This window comes from Crocodylus siamensis, chromosome 14, assembly GCF_052110815.1.
Source record: "Crocodylus siamensis isolate JL-2025a chromosome 14, ASM5211081v1, whole genome shotgun sequence".
NCBI lineage: Eukaryota > Metazoa > Chordata > Crocodylia > Crocodylidae > Crocodylus > Crocodylus siamensis.
Genome location: NC_143408.1, coordinates 4,359,765 through 4,382,384, shown reverse-complemented (window position 1 = coordinate 4,382,384; position 22,620 = coordinate 4,359,765). Strand labels below are relative to the sequence as shown.

Below are 22,620 nucleotides of genomic sequence, written 5' to 3'. Positions count from 1 at the left end.
GGGGGGGTCGGGGAGTTCAGTTACCAACGGGGGCAGGAACACTGGCTTCTCACAATGCGTTTGGAATAAATTGCAGCACAGCATAATCAATCCGAACCGAAAGAGGAAAATCAAGAAAAAGCAAAAAATCCAAAAGGAGAAACCAAAAACAAATCCACTCGAAAGAAACCAGAACTGGAAAATAAATGTCATATATATTTATCTATATAGGAAACCAAAAAAAAAAAAAAAAAAAAAAACCAAAAAAAAGAAGAACTAATTGAAAAGAGTGGCATGCAAAGAAGATCGTTACATTCTCCTTTCATGCACCAGGCCCAATGTCCAAACGGCAAGGTAACCATGACGACAAAAAAGTGCAAGAACTCAGCAACATTACCAAAGGATGCATAGAGAGGCCCACAATGCAACTCAACTCATCTCGGCGAGACCCGGGAACGGGCGGGTCTCGCTCATCTTAAAGATTTCTTGCTTTTTCTCTTTTTTTTTTTTTTTTTTTAATTTTTTTTTTTCTCTTAAGAATGTAAAAATGTGGGTAAAGAAAGTAAAAAAGAAAAAAACCACACCAACCTTCTCGTAGCTCTGAGGGATGTTAAGGGGGTTTGATGCGGAACACAATGACATGAGGAGAAGAGAAAAATAGGGGAAACACAGAGAGAGTAAAAAAAGGCCTTCTCAAGGCTGTCAGCTGCAAATTGATTGTTTTTTTTTTCTCTTTTAACCAAAATGAAAAGAAAGAAAAAAAGAAAGAAGATAGTAACGACCCTTTTTTTTTTTTTTTTTTTTTCCTTTTTCCCTTCCTTCCTTCCTTCTTCCCCCTCCCATCCGAGTTGAAGGGCTTGTTTCGGAGCATCCAAGCTCTGCGAAGCGGTCAGATTGCATACAATCCAAATTCAGCACCCAACGGAGGGGCCAACCCCACCAGCGAGCTCGCACCTTCATAAGCCTGGCTGAGGTTTCGGGAAGGGGAAGTGGAGATTAGACCAGGCAGAGTAGACCTGGGTGTAAAGCTGTCCCCCCCAAAATTGGACAACACCCCCTTACCCTCCCCCCAGCTTGTCTGTCTCCCACCCCTACCACATCCCACTCCCCCCAACTTTGCTGGCGCTAATTTTCCAATGCAGGCCTGACTTTAAAAAAAAAAATTAAAAAAAAAATTAGAAGAAGAAAAGACATTTCCTTGCAACGTTAAAACTTACAACTCCTATCCCAGGTATTCTATAGAGACAAGCATGTTATGGGAGAAACATGTCAATTGGAAACACAAGCATGTTCGAGACTTTTTTGAAACGAAAACGGGGGGAGGGAGGGGGTGGGGGGAGGTCGGGAAGGGGGAAGTACGTGAACTCCCCCCAAAAGCGATGGAGTTTCGGGACTTCGTTACCTTTCCGCAAAGTTAACACACAAGAAACAAGGGATTAAACAGCATGAAACCACCCAAACCACAAGCCGAGCTCTCTTCCACAGTGTTTTTCTGCACCCTCCAGGCCAGTTCATGCTGGGTTTGCCTATTAGAGAGGCCTCAGAAGCACACAGGTTATTTTTGGTACGGCGATGGCCATCTACCTGGACCTGAGATTCATCCAGGGAGCGTGAAAAGGAGCTCTCGAGGATGACAGCCGTTGGAAGTTGGCTAGCTTTCACCGCATAAAGGTGGGGAGTTTGGGAAATAAAATACCACCAATAAAAACACATTTCTTAAAAAAACCCATTTAGCCCTTGTGTGATATCACATTCCCAGATTTATGCTCCCAACGGTGGAATTTCAGAGCTCAGACAGCAGGGGAGAATTCCAAAACGCAATTTTCCAGCTGGCCACAAAAGCCTCTTTAAAAATTTAGCTTGGGAAGATTAAATAATTAAAAGCCTTCTCTCCATGTGCATGTGATTTAGTGAACGTGAGACACAGAGAGAGACAGAGAGAGAAAGAGAGAGAGAGGAGCGTACACAAGAGCATGGGTCTGCGTTTAACTGCAGCGTCAGCATGGGTGGGGGGGTTTGCGCTTCTGAGGCCACATGAGATGAAAATGGGAACAGTTTGCTGGGATGCAACATTTGTTTTTCCGGTGGTGGTCTTAACGGGAGAGGGGCAGGCCCTGCTCTCCTTAGCAAAGGGATCTGCTGCGGGAAAAATATTAGTCCAGAACTACACCGAAGAATATGCCCCGGGTCCGAGGGCTTCAACCACACGAACAGCAAAGAAAAGGCAGGGGTCACTGACCCAGAAAGGACTAGAGGAGGACCTCAAGTGCGGGGCAGTACCCTGCCTTGCCCAGCCCCACGCTGCTCTGGAAAGGGGGCTCACCCACCGGCTGCACGGGGGCAGGATGGCTACGCCTGCTTTGCCCGTGCTCACGTGCCCAGGCAGGCAGTGTGGGAGCCGGGGGTAGGCGGACTCTGCATCTTCTGGATGGAAACAGCGCCATGCCTCAATGCTCCCCTAAAGGGGACTGGGCGAGCTGGGATTCCCCCTGTGCCTCACTGCAGGTGCAGTCACCCATCACGTGCTGTCCCCGAGCTGGGCGAGCAGATGGCTCCCACCCCAATGCTCCCCTTCAAGGGAGAGCAGCTCACCCCAGGGAGCTGACAGCACCTTCCCCTCTTCCAGAGGTCACCCAGCTGTGCCGAAACTGTCCCGCTTCCCCCAGGGAGAAGCCTTTATGAGGACGGCAGTAACCTCAGGACTCGCTCTGCATCACAGCCTGATCCCTCCTCTCTCGGCCGATGAGCTGGTGATGCTCTTGGGCCAAACGCCCAGGGCACTGTTGGGATCAAAGCCGGTCTGGTGCTGAGGACTGGGTCTCTTTGGGGTGGGGGCTGTTTCTCTCTATGTGTTTGTGTGGTGCCTGGGGAGTTTCAGGCATTGCAGGAACATCAGTGAATGGCAAGAGGCCTTCGTGTTGCTGCTCAGGGTGCAGTAGTAAAGAAAAAAAAAAGGGACAAGAGCCATCCATCCATTTTGGGGGTGGGAGACAGCACAAGGCAGAGCTGAGCACCGCTGAGGTGGGCAACACTGCAGCTGCCACTGCCTCCAGCGCCAGGGGGACCCAGCCAACGGTGGAGAGCCCTGGTGCTCGTTTCAAGAGGTCCTCTCCCTCCCCGAGCTCAGCAGTACGGCGTAACGACCCATCTCAACATCAGCGCCTCCCCCTTGCTTTAAGAAAGGCTCGGATCAAACGGCAAGGGCAAAGCAAGGCCGCGGGGCAGATTTGCCAGCGTTCTGAGCCGAGGCGCTCCCTACCTCTCACGTAAAGGTTAGCGGGTGACGAGTAGCGCACCCCGGCGCTGTTGCTGGCCACACATTCATACTTCCCCTGATCCGTCTCCTCGCTGCTCTCGATCTGCAGGCCACCTGGTGGGACAGAAGAAGACGGCAGCAAAGGCATTATTAGTCGCAGAGTCGGTAAGAGGAGGTCTGGCACCAAATCTGGGTTTTTCCCCAGGAACTGAACACTGGGCCAAAGGCCTTGAGCGTTGGTGCCAAGACTTAACTATTCTCACAGCTGGTGGTCCCAGGCAGGGGCACTGCTGGACCTGTACCCCAATGCAGGTCCCCAATCACTATCTGCAACAGCAGCACAAGCAGTATGAGCTCTCCCCAGCTGCCCTGCAAATTGGCATCCACCCTCACCTGAAGCAGCCATTTCTCAAGGGGGAGAGGAAACTTTCATGTGCTGTCCTGGTCGCTGTTGGGTCTTGCTTGTATAGAAATACTAGCCTCAAAGAAAGACTAAAAGAGCATTTGAAAAGCACAATGCCCATCAGTGAATGCTCCCAAGGAAAAACTCCAATAATGCAATATTTAATAAAGGTCTCCAGGTTGTCGCTGCACTGGCCTACAGGCAAAAGGAATCAGGGTTTATGGTGGAAGTGATCTTTTATTAGACCAGCTATCCAGTGATCTGGGGGCTGGACCCAATGATCTCGTGAGGTTCCTTCCAGCCATGAAACCTAGGAACTAGATTTTTGCAAAGAAGGGTGTTTGTGTCCAAAAGCTTGCAATTAGGTTTTTTGTTGTTGTTGTTGCAAAAATCTTGTTGGTCTAATAAAAGAGATCACCTCTACCATGAGTCCTGATATTTAATGAACTTCTTTCTTTTCTTTTCTTTTTTCCTATCGGATTGGTCAGCCCATCTGACCAGCCAATAAAAATAATGGCTGTTCTTCAATCTGTAAATGCTTTCAGTTTATGAGAATATGCTCTGAATCCAGACTAAGCACTCCTATTATCAGCTATTTAAAGAACAGACACGCACAATTATGCAGCATGCGCTAAACAGATGAAAATCACCTCTGTCTTTTACCTGAGAAGGCTCCAGGTCTGCAAAACTCCACTTCAAGCACACGTTATAGAAATAAACCAATATAATATCACTTTTTGTTTTGCATATTATACTTGGTTAATCACAGAGATGCAGACAGAAACCATGGCCCTACAATATTTTTGACTCTCTGAGAAATCCCTGCTTGGTTTCATAAGGCGGACAGGGTCCTAAACGAAAGAGGGGCAACTGGCATCAATGTCAAGTGCCGATTCTTCAGGAAAGAGAGAGTTGACGTGTCTGCACGCCAGGCAGATGCCGTGCGTCTGTGAGTGCATGTGGAGAAGCAAGCGTGGTGCGTACAGAAGGGGAGTGGAGGGCGTGAGCGTGTGTGCAAGAAAGAAAGGGAGAGGGTATTACTCTTGCTAGGGCTCCTTGCATCTGGGCAGCTCCCAAACACAGACCGAGTAGGATTTAAAAAAACAAAAACAAAAACAAAAAACCCCCAAAGCTAAATCTCAGCAAAGAAACCGATGGGCATTCCAGTCCTGAAGAGCAACTTGAAAACCAAACGAGTCAGGAGTTTCCCATCGAGACTTCAGCTAGGCAGGTTTTGTACAGAAGTAAAAGCAGGGGACGCCGTGTTGTGTGCGAGCCTGGCAGGGAGGAGGAGGAGGCTGGGCTGAGTGGGTGTTCGTAGGAGCTTTTGTTCATTCGGGTGAATTTGTGGGCCGGTTCCACTCGTCCGAGACAAAAGCTTTATTTGGCTCGTGGTGGTGCCCGTATGAACGGGGAGCACGGAGGGAGGCTTCAAACCGAAACCCTGGGCCAGCCACAGAAAGATGCAGCTGTCGGCTGCAATGGACTCCGGGGTCTTGTCTACATTATGGAAATAAAGCCCCATTCATTCTCCACCCATGCATCTTCACTGGCACTAGCAGTAGCAGAGCTGAATGCTGACAGGCCCGGCTGAAAGCCATGTGATAAAACTGCCCCGGTGATCAAAACACCCTGCCTCCAGCTCCTGCTATTGATTTGACTCGGGAAGAACTATGGGGTTTGAAATCTCCCTGTGTAGATGCAGCCAAAGTGAGAAGGGCCTACAAGTGACACCTTGTATGTCCCAGTGGATCTACAGGCACCGCGTGCTGAGGTCCCAGGGAACTGCAAACGCTGCGGCTGGTCAACCTCCCTTTGAGCTCCTTTCGAATGGTGTAGGCGGACTGTGGAAGTTACTTACCAAGGATACAGCTCCCAGAAACACCCGAGATCAGAGGGGAAAAGGAAGGCTCTGATACTACACAGAGCAGGGCACTGGGATGGTGAGTGCCAAGTCCCTTCACCATCAGTGCCAAGCCCCCTTCATCAACTTAGTACCAACCACGATGCGGCCCTGAGTGGCTACCAAACTGTGACAGCATTTAATGCCAGAAATGCACTTCCAAGCCCTGGACAGATCAGCTCTTCCACCTGCACCATTCATTTCACGCAGCAGCAACTGAGCCGTGCGTTCGAGAAACAAGAGGCAAATCCACCCAGCGGACAGAGACAGACACGGGCGCCGTATTTACGATTAGGGCAGACATCGAACAGAAATAAAATATCCAGGGAGGTGACGCAGGACAGGAAATGACAGCAACAACCACGAGCTTTGGGGCCAAGCACAGATCACACAAAACAGGAATTGAGTGGAACTGAGTGGAGAGAGTGGGGTGAGTGAGAGAGTGAGGTCTCTTACCTCGGATCGGAGTACCTTCTGCAAGGAAAACAAAAAAGAAGTGAAAGGAGTGAAAAAAAAAATGAACACACCTGGGCTGCCAGTGGGAAAAGGACCCAAGTCAAGGAAGACGGTTCCCAGCAGGACAACTCCTAAGCTACCTGCTGTCATTTTTAATTAAACGGGCAGACTGGAGGGGGAGAGGAGAGATGTTCTTTGCAGAGCAATCCAATCCAGCTTGTTTAATCATACGCCAGGGACCTCTGCTTCGAAGTCCAGATGCTGGCTAAATTCATGATCCCACCGCTGGTCAGAAGGGACAGGACGTCTCCAAATTCCCAGCTCCACGTAAGCCAGCGTTACTACCTGCCACTGATACCCGTTGACGAGCCTGGGTTCATCCTCCTACCCCTACGGGCACATGGATTGGTGTTATCGCCCTGTTATCTCAGGCAAGGAGACCGAGACCTGTTGAAAGGAAGTGATCTGCCTAAAGTCGAATGCCATGCCCGTGCTAGGGATGCAATTAGGGCACGGAGTTTCCCATAATGCCCTTGTTTGGGGTCCCAAGTTATACCAGGAATGACTCTGTGGGGTCTGCAGAATAACGAAACCAGGCAGCTGGAGGCTGGAAGAGCTGGGGCTAAGAAGCGAGGCCACGCCACTGCTCACATAACCAGGAAGCACGCAGAGGGGTTAGCCACCGCTTCCAACCCAGGGCAGTTGCTGGTCAACCGCCCTCCAGCTCCTTGCCCCGGCAGAGCCCAGCGTGACCTTTCTGCCTGCGCACAGGTCCATGACAGAGGGAGTAACATCAGAGCCAGTGACCCACCTGAGCCCTGCCCATTGCTCCCCCTTCCCCCCTTGACGAACTGCCACCCTCTCAATGTTGCTGGAAACCATCTTCCTTGGAAAACACGGAGGATCGTTTTCTCCGCTGGCACTCAGATTTTCTGCACAGCTTAGTAATGTTTTTTACCCCCATCCTGAAAACAGGGCCGATTCTGCAAATCCCACTGCAAACTCTCCCTTACCACAAATAGGATGGCTTCTCAGTGACTGTAATAATACTCTGCCATTTTCCAGTGCCTTCCAGCCAAAGATCTTATAATGGTTCGCAACCCACCCCAAATCAGGTACAGCAGTATTATTACCCCCATTTTACAGATGGGGAAACTGAGGCCCAGATAAGAACATCGCAGAGGGAAGTCTGCAGCAGAGGCAAGGACAGGACACAGGGCTCCTGACTGTCCATCCACTGCCTTAACCACCAGACAACCCCTTCCTCCTCATCCTTTAGCCTCACTCATCTTACCTGCCTTGTGGATGCACCAATTTCAGGATGGAAGGTAAAAAAATACATATATATATATATATATATTTATTGACTGATTACATCTAACCATTATTTAATTATTTCCAAAGGGGACGAGGGAAAAGAAGTGTTATATTGTTAGGCTATTAGAGTCTAGTTAGAGTCAACGTCTAGTTAAGAGGTTAGGTCATTTGCTAGAGAGAGAGGTTAGCATCTAGTTAGGGTTAGGAACTAGCTAAGGTTAATAAAGCGGGTTGGTTAGCTGTCAGGGCAAAGGTTGGAGAGAGAGCGCGTGAGAGAGAAAAAAGGGGAGGAGGAGCATTTACTCGGACTGATCTCCACGCAGGAGCGGATGGACAGGTTTTAAAGAGAGCGAGAGACAGACAAAGCAGCGGAGGGTTTCAGATCAATTCAGTGGAAATCACAACAGCCTCTGATACATCCTTCTGTCTCAAGACGAGAGCGAAAATCTGCCATCTGTGACAAAGCTGGGCCGAGGCTAACAGCAGTGGGTGGTAGAGATATGGAGACCCCGGTATCACCCTCCGCTAAATATAAGTGGGAGCAGCCGCACGTTAGGGAGCACCTTGGAGGCTGGCTCTGCTCCGCTCTGAAGGTCTGCACAGGAGAAACGCTGGGAAGCAGGACCACGCATGGGTGGAAGGTAGGGCCCACACTCCTGCCTTCTTGAAATACTGCAGCTTTGGCTTAGTACCCGTTTGCCCCAAGTGTCACGATACCCATGGGGACAGGTGACAGAGGCTCCAGTGCTCTTGGAAAAGGGAGTATGCCAAGCCATGCCGTGCCGCCCTTAGCATCCCAACGCTAACTGGGTGCCCAAGGAGTCCGTCTGGGAGGGCCAAAAATAGTTTCCAATGGGTCCCACCCCTAGAATGGATGAAATTTGGACCAAAAATGAAAGAGTAGGACTATAAGGAAACAGCAGTAGCCTGAAGGGTTGCTGGGACACAGATGGTAGATTTTCACCACTGGAGTTTCACATCTAACTAGGTCTAGATTCAATTGCAAGAAGCTGATCGACTCTCAAATGGCCCGGTGCATCCCTGGAGATTTCTCAGGGATAGTAAGTCAGACAGGGAGAGGGCTGCCTTTCATCAGGGCTCAGGAAAGAGGGCAGCTGGGTGCTTGGAGACCCCCGCAGTGGGCCAGGAGGGGGTCACGGATCCAATTTTCAGCAGGGAGCTCCAGGTGGGGGTGCCCACTTTCTACCTGGTAATGGACACATGCACCTTCCCTGAGGACGGGGCTGTGCAGCACTTCCGGAAAAAAGCAGGCCGGAGGCGGACAGGTTAAGGACCCCTTCCACACTGGCTCTTTGCAAATCCCCCAGCCTGTCTAGCACGGCATGAAGCACGGAGGTAACACAGGGTAAGAGCATGCAGCCATGGCTCAAGCGGGGAGCCGACTTCTGATGTTCAGGCTGTTTCCCCAGTCTTGCAGGGCACAACATCCAATTGCTCAGGGGCAAGTCATGGAGCTAGAGCCTTAGCCCCGGGGACCAGGCAAGGGAGCAAAGGTGGTCGAACATGTACAGCATGTGCCACTGCATTATGTGGGATCAAAAATGCTGCCATGGAAGGGGTGACCCATGGTGGGGTAGGACTCCTTGCTCACGGTGGCATGCGGGGCCCGCTCTGCCACCGCCTCTCCCTTTGTGCTTTCTAAACAACAGGCTGCTGGCAAAACCCGAGCCCCAAAGTCGGGAGAAGCGGAGGCACCATTGCTATGGTAACACGAGAAAGTGTACCAGCCTTCTGCCAGGCCGCGTGCGACGTGTGTGCCCGCGCCGCTCCCTCCGGGGGTGGAGAGCAGCCTTCCAAGCCCTCCATCAGCAAGCTACCAGGAAGGGCCCTGTGCAGCGTGCACGCCCGCTCCTGCCTGGCGGCTGCGCTCGATGCATCACCAACTGGGACCGGGCACGGGGGAGGAAATGGGACGCCAGTTTGGCCGACGGGTTCCCACCGAGGGTCCTGGCATCTCAAGAGATGGGAGCAATTTGGAAGGGGAATCATTTGCCCACATCCCACCCCCATATCCTCACCCAAAGCCTTGCAATATTTGGCTTCAACTTTAAAACAGACTGTCTGATGGCCTCGGCTCCCCGCACACTCCCTCTTCAGACAATGCCAATAACCCTGTTAGATGTGAAACTCCAAGACCTCCCGCAGGTGTGAACACAATTATCACAGTTCCAGGGTACAAGCTATGGTGTAATTGGGGAATTCCAGGACAACTGTTGCTACGTTACCAAAAAAAATCTATCCAATGTTAGGAGGTTGCAGTTGAGTTATATCTCCTTATACAGATATATTAATTATGAGGAGGAGGATTATTTTCGTAGCCTGCAATGCCCCTGAGGAAGTTCATTAAGAGGGCAGAATATCCCTACTGAAGGAGTTAGTAGAAGAAATGCACAGCATGCCTCTCAAGAAGCTGTTAAGAAGGAATTAGTTTAGAGGGCAAGGGTTACAAATCTGGAATTAGCAGGTTTGTTTCTGGATTGTTTTTTTTTTGTTTTTTTAATTGAACAAAACTTACCAAAGGTCTCTGAATGTTCAAAATAATGAAAAAAAAAAAAACAGAAAAGAAAAATTAAGAAGTTTGTTATAGACAAATATTGAGAAAGTAGAAGACGACACACAAGATACAAAAGGTTTCAATGCTTTTCAGGCTTAAGAAGCTGGCTGCAAAGTGTCTCTTGGTTTCCCCTCCAGGTGGCATTGGTGAGCAAAGGACACCGGCTGGATTTGGAAAAGCCCTGGTTCGGCATACAGTGCTGGAGTGCAATCATCCAACAACATCGAGACACAAAGGTTTACACTCGCGTAACAAGCAGACAATCCTTGGCCCTTAGGCTGAGGTTTCCGACAACTGCTATTGCAACTCGGTACCCAAACTGGGGGGGGGGTCCAAAATCCCAGCTTTTCATTCCTTCAGGAACCCTCATGTTTGTTTGACCCAGTGCTTGTCCAAATTACATTATTCCCAGACACCCAGAAAGTGTTAGGGATGGGGGGAATGATGTGAGGTGGAAAAATGCATCTACAGGTTACGTCCTTCAGTTCAGATGACTTAATTCTCCGTCTCACTGAGGTCCCTCTGCTCTCTGGCAGTGAGTCCAGAGGCAACATAGACCCAATTTAAAGTTCTTTGACACGTGTAAAGCCAGAGATGGGTAGAGCAAATTCAGGGGAAATAAGAGGCAGATTTGGGGCATAACTACCAAATGCAGTGTATTTCCAGGTGTGGCACGTTATGCAAATTGTTTAATGAGCTATTTTGGATGCGCACAACTAATCTGCATGCAGCCACAAACCCAGTCTATTAAAATGATGTGGGTTTTGTTCTGGGGAAGGGAAGTCCTGGTGCACTCATCTACAGGGAAGCACCAAGGCCAGTCTCTAACACGCACGGCATTTATCATCTCTAACGTGGGCCGAACTCCCCAGGGCACCTAAGTCTCCGCGGCCCATGAACGAGCACACGGGCGACTGCGATACGTGGGGGTGAACTTTCAGTCTGGAACCGGCAGCTGAACCCCACTACACTTCTCTTTCAGATGGGAGCTACCAAACACCCATTATCTGGCAATAACTTCGCATCTCTACTGAGCTGGGCTGGAGTCACAGTGATGACCTGCAGGCACAAGGCTCTGAAACTCATTAGCAATGTCCTGAGGCATCCAGCACCCTAATAAGGGTTAGTGCTACACTTTAGAGAGCAAAGTCTGTTTTCTGGAAAGATAAGCATGTTACATTATGTCCTGACATTTCTGAAGCTCGCACAGGCAACATCTCCCACACACTGCACTCAGTCCCAAGCATATACTCAATCTGATGCACTCTGAGCTTAAAGCGACAGCTCCCAGCACACACATTTAAAATACAGGATCCTAAAAATATAGTAATGCTACATCTAGGTATAGCATTAACACTTATTAGGGTGCTGGATGCCTCGGGACATTGCTAATGAGCTTCAGAGCCTTGTGCCTGCAGGTCTTCACTGAGACTCCAGCCCAGCTCAACAGGGATTCAAAGCTATTGCCCATCTTTACAATGCTAACAGTACTACAGTGAACTTCCTGAGGCCTTTTCATCTGAGAATAGACAAGATCTTCAGGAACAATTAAGCAAGTCTGACAAAACTCTTGTGAGATCTTATCGAGGGTGAACGGAGACACAGGGAATCAGTGGTACCCAGGGCATACAATTTCCAGTGACTTTGGCATCTTGAAAAAGAGGCCACAAAGTGGGTCAGAGCAGGAGTGTCTGGATGCAAACGCTCTGCTCTATGCATTAGACCGAGTCTCTTTCCCAGCGTGGAGGTAGACATGACAGGTTTGTTAAAAAGACAAGAGGGAGATTTCAGTGGTCTGCCAATGCCCTGCTTCGGGAAGGCTGAGGTCTAATGGCGATTCCACCCACAACTCCCCTGGATCAGGACAGGAAGCGCTGCAATTCTAGGTTACTTTTTCCTACTTATGCTAGCAGATTTTTGCATTGGAACAAAGAGACCCATTTCACTTGTAGGTTCAAGCCTCTGTATGCTGAAGCACACGGGTTTTGTTGATCAAGTATGATGTTAAGCCAGCCCACAAAAGCTGCCCTGGATTGGGACCACAGCAAGTTTCAACTTCTGGGTCGTATGGGCGAGCCCGCTAAAGCTCTCCGATTTTCCAGCTGCTACAGTGGAATGTATAAGTTAAGCTTTTCCATTGAAATAATAAACACAAGCGGGCTGCATTTCCAAACATGCCTCATAATTATGGGTGTTCTCAGTTATGATTGCAACATCTTAAAGGGACCTGATGTTTAGAGGGCAAAAAATGCAAGGAAAAGAAAACTAAAGCTTCTGTTCATCCTGGGCAACATTTTCAAAAATAACTTAGTGACTTAAGAGGCTAAAAGCTCACTGACAGGTTGTAAGAGGTTACGTTTCTCAAGCATCTTTGCAAAGCCTATCAGGTAAATTTTGCAAATGCCCTATTCCTTTATTAAAGTAAAATCTGAATTTTGGGCTTTCAGCTAAGAAACCAAGGCCTGTTCAATAAATGCTGTGTTGTTACAGCACTCTAAAAATCAAAGCATATAGAAATGCATCTTTCTGGGTAGGCACAGAGCAATAGGTTGCAAAGCCATCTAACAGGGGAAGGAACAGTATAATTGGAGGGGGAGTCAAGTGAAGAAATGAGCTGTTATTAGTCAATGCTGGCCTCTAGCACCAAAAATCTTTAAACAGACCCTGTGCCAAACAGGACAAAAGGCAATTAAATTGTCATGTTCTTTGAAATTCAAATCTAACATCATAGGAACCAGGTTTGATGATTCTGAAGCCAGGGGAGGTCTGGGCAGAAGCAATTGGCTATTTCCCCCTGGCTAACTTGGAAGATGTCCGATAGTTAGAAAAGGCTCCCCACAAAACAACCCTGGTTCCCACGCTGAATCCTCTGGGCTCTTTCCCCTCCGCTTGCCCTGTCCCCATGCCAGGGAAAGCTCTTATGAACATTCCCGCTCTCTTGGCCAAATATCAGTTCGCTCATCTGGGCAAGTAAACTGAGGGTAGTTCCTGCTAAGCCTAATCAGATAGCTGTGTGCTCTCTAGCTAGGGTTAAACCTAGCAAGTTCAAGTGTGGCAATGTATCTAAAAGGTTTCCTTTGAGAGGAGAAGGCCCCAAAGGCAACTTCACATTTGCAATTATTGGAGAAAGGAAAGGGTTTGGGGTTTGTTGTTGTTTTTTGACTGGACAACATGACAGTGCACTAATCAGTGGCTTTCAAATATATAAGTGCACATGCGCACACACACACATTTTCTATATAGACATACTTACACACCATGTGTACACTGGGACACTGGGTGAGCGTACAAAAGCACTCCTGAAATGTGAACACTGACAAATGCCACGGTAACGCTCACAAAACTTAAAAAAAAGGACAGATGGACGAGCAGATGGGGGAAGACAGGGAACTGACAACAGCAACAGAGCTGGGGTACATCTGTTCGTGGAGCATCATTCGATAGGGCACTGCCACCCACTACCTTAGGTTCACGTGAGAGCGCTTAGCACTGCTTTCTGGTGATGGCTTCAGGAAGACGACATATCCCTAAGGGCTTCGAGGCAAGAAGCATCCTGCAGGAGCCATGCTTCTGCCGCAGATGTGAAAAGGGCCCACGCTAGGTTCAATAGGGCATGGCTCGAGTGGATACCGTCTTGATGGCAGGGCCTGAAGCCCCATGCTCAGCGTTGTCACCTTCTCCTTCTTTACTTACACAGCTCACCGCCAGAGCAGGCAGGCCCCCCTTCCAGGTTGGCAGAAAAATGTTCCAGGAGCATTGCCAAGCGACACGATTCCCCGAGATGGGAACCAGTTTCTTCGCAGAGTTTGCTTTCCTGTCAATCGACTTGGTGGCGGTACAGGCAGCAGGAGAGGAAGGAGGAAACAACCATCACCTACCTCCTACTTTGCGGACAGGCAAGTCCCAAATACCCTGAAGAGCTCCACAGTTTTCCAAGCCCCTCTCTCAAGGGAAAATTAAGAAGTGCTAAGGTCCTAGGTCCACGGGCTGATGGGGTCGGCAGCCACCAGCCACCATTGTGAGCAGAACGTGCTACAGAATCACTCTCTTCCCAGCCATCGCTAGGATTTATTCTCTGGGCCAAGCACCCAGGAAGACCTTACCTGATCTCAGCTGCTTTATCCTCCCATTGCTGGCACTGGGGTCAACAGGCAGAAAATCTTTAAACCAGGTGATCTCGGGATCTGGGTTCCCGCTGGCCGCGCACAGCATCGTGGCTGTCCGTGTACGCTCCACCACCTTCAGCTGGGGCCCCATGTCGATATTTGGGAAGCCAGGAGGCAGCTGGTCCTCTGTGGGAAGAGAGCAAAACCAGAAGGGGTTTAGTTCTTCTGGGATAAAAAGATGGAAGAAGGAGAACCGAGGTGAGGACTTGTCCAGTTCAAAGTGGTTTCAAATCCTGACCCTGAATCCCCCTGCTAATTCTTGGGGTCTTTTTGTGCAGCACCAAACCTTGGAGGCATCAGAAAGCTCCTGCCATCCCAATGATCCAAGGGAACTAACAGACACAGGAGATGAAAATCTCTTTTGGCTGTAGTTACTGGAGGGACGTCTGTAGCAACAGGAGGCAAAGCGCTTTCAGAAGGGGTATGATTTTTAGGTTTATTAATTATGATTGCTGCTGCTCTACAACAGAGGGTAGAAGCAAGAGCTCTATGATAGCTTGCAGAATTTCCTTCTTGCTCTCAAGCTTGCCCTCGAGGCCTTGTCTTAAATATGAACACACAAAGGCATTGCCTTAACTAACTCCTGATAAGCAATGTGAAGGGAAACCCTCAGTGCTCTGCGGTCCTTTCCTCAACCCGCTTGCTCATGTCAACACTACAGTTTGGTAGGATTCACATATTGGCTAATGCCCATGTTTTTCTTGTCCTTTTTTTAATGTCCATTTTTTCCACCAGCATAGCTACAGACCTAGTCTGGTATTAAAATAGTATTATGGTAAAATGGTATTAAAATAAAGGAGCAGTTATCCCATAGAGGAGGAGGAATAACCTATGTGGTTATTAGCAGGGATGCTGGTTTTCTCTGATTTAAAAAAAATCCCCAATTTTCGGATTTAAAAAAGTCTCTATAGATCTCTAATTGAGATTTTATATATATGTATGTATATGTGTATGTATGTATATAGATATACACATACACACACACACACACACACACATATATAAAAATAAAATGGCATCTCATTTTAATCAAGAGAAAATGTGCATTTGGGGTTACTTTTTTTAATCTGAAAATTGGGGATTTTTTTTTTTTTGTTTTAAATCGGAGAAAACCTGTATCCCGGGTTATTAGGCACCATTAATGACACATCCTGGGTAGGGGCTCCACTGGAGTAACTATTCTGATTAAAAATACCACATCCATAGCCAAAATACTTATGCTGGAGGGAGCACAGGCTGGGTATAGGGCAGGTGGCTCAGGGAGGGAGCTGCAGCGATAGCCTGGCCTGGCTTAATACAACATCTTGTACTTACAACCCCGAACCCACCTGCAGGGCAGAAAAAAAAATAGACCTTATCTTACAGTTTAAACTTCTTGCAGAGTTTAGTTAGGGATCAGAGCAGAGGCCTGCACGAAAACTTTGTTTGCAGCTCTGCCACTGAGCTTGTGCTCTGACTTTGGGAAAGTCCTTCTCCAGACCTCTGTTTCCCTCTCTTTAAAATAGGAAAACTGCGAAATCCTTCTTTGATACCTCGCAAGGCTGGGCTGAGATTTTTAAGTGTTTTCAGGCACTCGGGGAAAAAGGAGCTTTGTAATCACTGCACCGTATTCCCTTCCCACCTCATATGTCAACAGGGATTGTGTTGCTCAGTGCACTTTGTACAGCACCTAGCACGCAGGAACCTCAATTGGAGGGTTTAGGAGTCTATCATAGTCATGATGATGATGATAGTAGTAACAACAACAACAGCGATCAGATCATGCCACAAAAAGGAGGCTCCACCCTGCATGCTGATGAACACCCTGGACCCCCGTGAGAATGACGGTCACGAAGGATGGCACGGGTCCCCCCAACCAGCGAGCCCAGCGAAAGCAAAGGAAAGATCTTAATTCCCCCTTTTGAACAGGAATACATACATATATTTAATAATAAGGGACTGAGCTAAACCACAGAAAGCCAGGAAGCTGCGTCCTTAGCTCCGGCTGGGTATTGCTGCGGTCCCCAAGCAGCATGCCTTCTTGCAGATCACACGTGTTGAAATATCCAGGCCCTACATAAGAGTGAGCTCAGGACAGAGATGCACTGGGAATTGCTTTTCCTTTGCCTGCTTGAGTCAGGCTTTTAACGTCTTCCCTTCCCTTCTCTCTCTCTCTCTTTTTTTTTTAAACAGGCAGTGGTATATTGTTAAACAGACAAGCCGCTGGTGCTTGATTGGCTGAAGATGACATCATTATTGATTACCGCTTGCATCCCACTCCCTGGTGATGCTGCTCCACCTGGCTCGAACCCGAGCCCGTTAATTTCACAAACCAATTAATCCTCGGAGAGAACAACCCTCTTGACTGGCAGGGTGCGAGTGTGCGTTTGAGTGTGCGTGTGTGTTGGGGGAGGCCTGGTACAACTATTATTACCGAGTGTTTCTAATTAAACAAAAATGTTAATCTTGCAGCACATTGTGCAGAATTCCTCTGAGTTTAATTAAAACAACTGCGGCTAGGGGCGTGATCAGATTTGAGGATCAGATCGGCAGAGGAAGCATCTCTGAACGACGCGTATTGCACTGATTCAAGTGCTCAGATTTCCTTCCTGCCAGGAAAGTGAAACTGTCTCCGTCCCCGAACAATTGGATTCTCTGTAATAACGCAATTACGGTATCAATTCACACCCCCGCTAGATGTGCCATCCCCCCCACCCGCCCCAAATGGCTTGCCACACCTGGTAAGGAAGAATAGTTTGGATTACGAGCTCCGTTTCTATAAGTGGGCCAAGCATCTCCGAGAACAAAAGCAAGCAGCCTGGAGGACACATCTGGGCAGATGTTTGCAGCTGAATCATGCTGGCTTTGTAGGGAAAGTGCTTTCAGGTGTTACGCTTGCCATATTAGCAGACACTGCTGAGTGCCGTGTTCGTACCTGCTCGTGGATCTGCTGGTCTAAGGGCCTTCCCTGGGGAAAACCTGGCGAATTACCTCAAGGCCAATGAACAAGGTAGCGTGAGAAAGATCTGGTGGGAGGAGAGGGTGCTCCAGCATTCATTTATAATAAATCCTGCCAGAGGACGTGCTCTGTGCCGGGGAAATGCATGGAAGTGGCTCCGGCGCATGCGCTCGCGTGCGTACAGTCATACAAATACAGTAGAGGTCGCTGACTAGCAGGCAGAAGTGATCACAGCCGCCGTCTCCTTGTCGCTCTGGAAGGTGGCAGCGCTGTGTTTGGATAATTAACTGTGCTGGAAATGAAGATGATGAAGAGAGATAAAGCTGGCAACGCTGCCGCTCCCTTCCCTAGAGCCGGCAGTTGCTTAATAATTTAAAGGGGCCGGAGAGGAGTGTGTGCGCACGCATGTGTGCTAGGCACTGAATGCAAAAGCTCTGTGGAAGCAACATGAAGAGTATGCGATCCAGCTCCGCAGAGCCAGGAAATGCCAAAGGGGAGTGTAATGCTCTGCCCGTCTCTAGAGATGCCCAGCCCAGGATCTCTCAGCACTCGATGAGTGAGACTAAGCTAAGCCTTGCGGTACCCGATGCGGTCAGTAGTATCCCCATTTCACAGCTGAGGAACGATGTGATGAATCGGCATGCCCAAGATCACGTAAGCCTTGGGCAGCGCCAGGACCAGAACCCAGGTCCTCCTTCACACGGGCTCTGACAATACCTCCCAAAAACAACAGACGCACGCTCTTTCCAACCACGTCCACGTGTTTTCTCTATGCTGTCATTTTAGCACGAAAATGATGCCAGGGGCCATAGCTGGGTGCTCTTTCCTCACACGCTGCATCTTCTGACTCGAGGTTTAGTTATGGAACCAGAAATGGGAGAGGTTTCATGTTTCTTTGCAGCACTTGGTTTGGAAAAATTGATGAACCCCTGAAGAAAACCAGGGATGGAAGAAGGGAGAACAGTTTTGTAACATTTCTTATAGCAAGTCGTATCAGGCATCTTTAATAATTAGAAGAGAGTTCATCTTTAAATAGCCGTCTCAAAGGACAGCCCTCTTTGGGAAGGGAGGGTTGCAGCTGGTATCTAGCGTGCTGTGCAAGCAGGGGGAGGCAGGGAAATTTTTGTCCCAGGACATTTACTGAACTGAATTTCTGCTATTACTGGATCCATGCAGAGCTAATGGAAGCTTTTTTTCCTCCCCCGGCCTGCATCTATTAACCACACAAAAAGGGAAAACTGCATGGAATTCAACATATCGACCTCTGCAGAGTGAAGAGCTAAGTCAACCCTGCTGGGATTTAATCCTATGGTTCACAGGAATCTAGTCGGGATGACTAAGCCAATTCGCCTCCATCTTGTAGTAGCAGAAAGAAAATCCTTTTGGAGGCAGCCAGAGCAGGCGCTGGAACGAATGGCTACGAAGAGGATAATCAAGTCCTGACTTTCAGAAGCCTCCTGCAAACTTTACACATCGGGCCGGCGCGTGTCCGCAGGAGGGCACGGCCACTGGACGGAGAATGGGTTTCCCCTTGATCCTGCTTCTCTGGCCTGCAGTGCCGGCATCTTCGTATTCTCCTCTAAGAAGCTCTAGAAGAAACAGAGCCGGGAAGTCCTATGGCCAGCGCGATGCAGAGGGTCAAATTAAGGATCACAACGGCCCCTACTGGCCTGCTAATCTCTCCATCCACGTGCGCACGCGTCCTTTGGCTCGCAGCATCTTTCCGCAGAGAACTAACATCCCTGCGTGTCTTCTTCCTTCCCTGTTAATCACACTCTCTCCCCCTCTCTCTGGACCAGGTGAACAGAAATGTTCTCTCCAGGTCCCCAGCCCCATCACTCCTCCTCCCTGCACATCCTTCCTGTAACCCTGCCTGCTCCTCCCAACGCCATATTCTCCCTCTCTCCCCTCCTCTGAGCTCTCATGCCGTCCCCAGCTCCTGGGCACCATCATCAAGCCTGCTGCCTCCTGGTGGTGAAGGATATCGGCAAACAGCTGCACCAGGTGCAGAGCATTTTCCGAGTTCAGGGTGATGCTGAAGATGGAGCAAAGCGAGACCGGGTGCTCTTTGCTGCATATGCATGGCCAGCAGCCATGAATCTCTCCTTTCTGAAAAGAGGGGTGGGAAATATAATCTTCTTAAGGGGGGGGGGAGGGGAATCAAACCAAAACCAAAACAGAAAATCATGCCTGCGACCGAGGAGCTTTGAAGAACGCTACAGACAGGAGACAGGGCGCCTGGGCCGGGCAGCTGCCCCTCTGCACACGCTGCCATGTGCCATGAACAACTCCAACAGCTGGAGTCGACGAGAGCTGAAAGGCACTTCCACAGCCCAGCCGCTGGGTTTTCTTTGCGCTGTGCCTGATCAGCTTGGCAAACGCTAAGGCACAAGCAAGCTGTGGAGCAGCAGTTACTCTGTAGAGCTCCATCAGGGATCGGGTCCTTGGGAAGGGGACCAGAAGAGACCAATAAGTCAACACAGCTGGAGTAAGAGGGTTCGTGGAAGTCGGGTGATGTCCACACCAGGGGTCCATTCCTCAGAAGTTGCTGAAGTTTTCCACGCCCAAGGCTTCTGGTTACGTGACCTATCTTTTGGGCGCAATCTCCAAGCCTCCCGGAGCAGCAGGGGTCTGAACTGGAGCGGTCTATTCCTATACATGAGCCATGGGGATTTCACAGAGTTCTCCAGCCATAATAAAGCATCAGGATGCAGCAACAAGGGTGTCCTCCTTCTCCTCCTGTGCACTAATATGACCCTGTAAATGCTTGTACATGCGCATAGGTTAAACATGCACGCTCATGCGCAGGGCAGAGCTGGTATGCCATGGATTTATTAGCACAAAGCTTTTAACAGCTGGGCCACAGTTTCTTCACTCCACGGTGTGCTCAGGTATCACCTCTGCACATGACAGCTCCCGCTCATCATCTACCTGCACAGCAATCTTATGATGAGCATTAGGTGACCAAAGGTACGTTCCAAGGATGAGAGACAGGAAGGTAAAGAGAAAGACAGGTAGGGGGAAGAGAGGGGAAACGGATGGAGAGAGACAAAAAGGAGAGGGGTGAAAGGAAAGGGGAGGAGGAAAGGAGAGAGCAGAGAGGAGGAAAGGAGACACAGATGCCAGCATGCTATCTTTCAGATTCTCTTTGTGATTGTAGAGGTTAATGGATTCATGCTTTGTCCTTTTAACTCTCCCAGCACTTACAAATGAGTCCAGTGCAGGGTAAAGAGAAGTCAATCTCCGCTGCCTGAAAACCCCGGAAAGGTCAGGAGAAGAATAACTTCAGCTGAGGAGGGGAGGGGAGTAGGGAAGAAATCTATACAACCTACCTCCTGGCTGCTCTTCTGCAACCTGCAGCCCTGTCTGCCTCCCAGGCCTCCAGCTCCTCACCTCTCTGTCTCTCCCTCCACTTAGGTTTCATGATGTGGGCATTTCAGCTGCCCTTGCACCCACCAGCCGGCTGGGTCCTGTCGGGTGCGAGGAGCTGCAGCTGTCCCGGCAGCATGCCACAAGCAGGATGGAGTAGAGCATACGGCCACAGCGCCCCGTTCACTTAGTAACGCGTGCAGGGAGTCGGACAGGCTCCTGTTCTCTGCCTCTAGCTGACACCCGTGTGATGCCAATCCCTGAAGAAGAGCTGTAACAAGGTGTGTAAAAGGAGCCCTCGTCCCCATGGACAGGTGTCAGCAGCTTGTCGTCATCCAACCACTGTGGCTCCTTGTCAGGAGAGAAGGATCTGGTCACTGAGAGAAGCCAGAGGGGTTGCTAGGCTTGGCACAGGAGAAGGAAGACTCTCTCCATCATTCCCAGCAAAACTGAAGCAATGGGGATTTCCTTCTTAGGAGCCAGCACAAAGGCCCTTTCCACAGCAATTGTCACAGCTCTTGAAAACTAAATGGCAGCATGTGCAGACCGAAAAGCTCCAGACACCTCCAGCCACGTCAGGGCAGTCATGCGTTTCCTCACGGGTGCAGAAAAAGCGAGAGCCTGGCTTTTAGATGTGCCAATTGCAGAGACCAACATCTTGTCACGTGCCACTGACAGGCAATTAAGTGTCACACAATACAAAGCACGCGAGCAACAAGGAGACAGGAACAGGAACACCTGTACGGGGCTGGGCATGGACGGGCTGCAGATCTGCGTGTTCTCAAGACAGCTGGCATCTTGACAGCATCAAGGCTACCAGCTGGATGGCACGGGGTTTTCCCTCCCACAGATGCAGAGGTACAGAGCTTTGCTACGTGACCTGTGTTAGGCCTTCATTCATTCCAGTAAGTCTGAGACCTGCATATAAACTCAGCTACACCATTAGGCACTTGCCGACTGTCCGTTCAGCAAAGGACCTCAAAAAGCTACTTAGGAGAACCCAGGAACTGCGGAAGAAAAAAGAGGGATGGAGGAGGTGCTGCTACCCCGGCCCTGCCAGCTGGGAGCACCTATACCATGCCCTGCCTGGAAACTCCCACACTAGCTGCTGGATCAAAAGGCTCTAGCAGCAATGCTTGCACAACTAAGGCTCCTCTTGCAAGTGCCAAACCCCCAGCCCAGGACCCTAGCATCATTTCCGTTAACACCCTGCTTGCAATCCCCAATCCAGCTATCATGTCCATACCACTCCCAGCTGGGAGCTCCTACTCAGCCAGGGTATTCACCACTCCTGGCCAGCTTCATCTACAAACCCTTCCTGTCTGAATGAAGAACCTCCTGCTCTTCTGCACTGCCCAGCAGTCAGAAAACACCCAGAAGACAGGAAAATAATGACAGCAAAGCAGGCAATTCATCTCATGTTCTGCTGACAGCCATTATTTCAAACCCATTCAATGAGGCTGCTCATCCACCAGTTCCACCCGCGAAGCCTGGGCTCGTGTATAGACGGGGCTTGCTCTTACCTCGGAGGACAGTGAGCCTGGCCTGGACGGTGACTTCCCCATGCGGGTTCTGGGCAACGCACTCGTAAATATTCTCATCCCTGGGCGTCCGGAGGGGCTGGATCCGTAGGACGGCGCCGGCGCTTTCATCAAATTCAATCGTCTGAAAGACAAAGCGGGGAGAGGCTGAGCACTCCCGGGGCACAGGCACTGGGTCAGGCCTGTCAGTGGGGACCAGAGGGCAGTTGCCCTTGTTTATTCCTTCCTCTTCCCAAAACCCAGTGGACTCCACATCAGGCCTCATGATCCTAGAGAGGGAGGGAGGGAGGGAGGGATTCCCCCCCACCGAGCCTTCGCCGGTCAAAACGGCAAGGTGCATCTGAAGGGCCCCAACAGGCCTGGCTGCTCCAGGCAAGTAGGGAGGCAGATGACAGGCAATGCAAAAACTGCATTAAAAATTAAAGCCTCTCGCTGCACCATCTGCCCAAGGAGCGGACTTCAGGAAGTCTCTCGCCACCTCCAGCTGGCTAGCAGGGCAGGGTCCCCTTGGGGTTGCAACCCAGGCGAGGGAGCAAGATTTGAGCTTCCACTTACCCTGCCTCCCCTTCCCCAGCTTATTTAGAAGACATAAACCCAGCGGTCTGCCTAGGAGGGGCAGGGATCCTCATCTGCAGATGCTGCAGTACGAAATCAGGTACGCGTGTGTGTGCTGGGTGGGTATTTAGGGAGCTGGAGAAACGCCGGATGAGAGGGCAA

The 22,620-nt window shown here is 49.8% G+C and overlaps 1 protein-coding gene across 13 annotated transcripts in view; it reads right to left on the bottom strand.

The window, feature by feature from the left end:
* The window catches only part of PTPRS (protein tyrosine phosphatase receptor type S), a 205,226-nt gene that overhangs the window by 72,071 nt on the left and 110,535 nt on the right, over positions 1 to 22,620 (bottom strand). For all 13 annotated transcript variants that reach the window (XM_090026698.1, XM_090026700.1, XM_090026703.1 and 10 more), the window contains exons 4-6: positions 21,886 to 22,027; positions 13,993 to 14,181; positions 3,239 to 3,349 (exon numbers count right to left, since the gene is read on the bottom strand). In XM_090026698.1, coding sequence (XP_089882824.1) covers positions 3,239 to 3,349; positions 13,993 to 14,181; positions 21,886 to 22,027 — 442 coding nt within the window. The remainder of the gene's footprint in view (positions 1 to 3,238; positions 3,350 to 13,992; positions 14,182 to 21,885; positions 22,028 to 22,620) is intronic.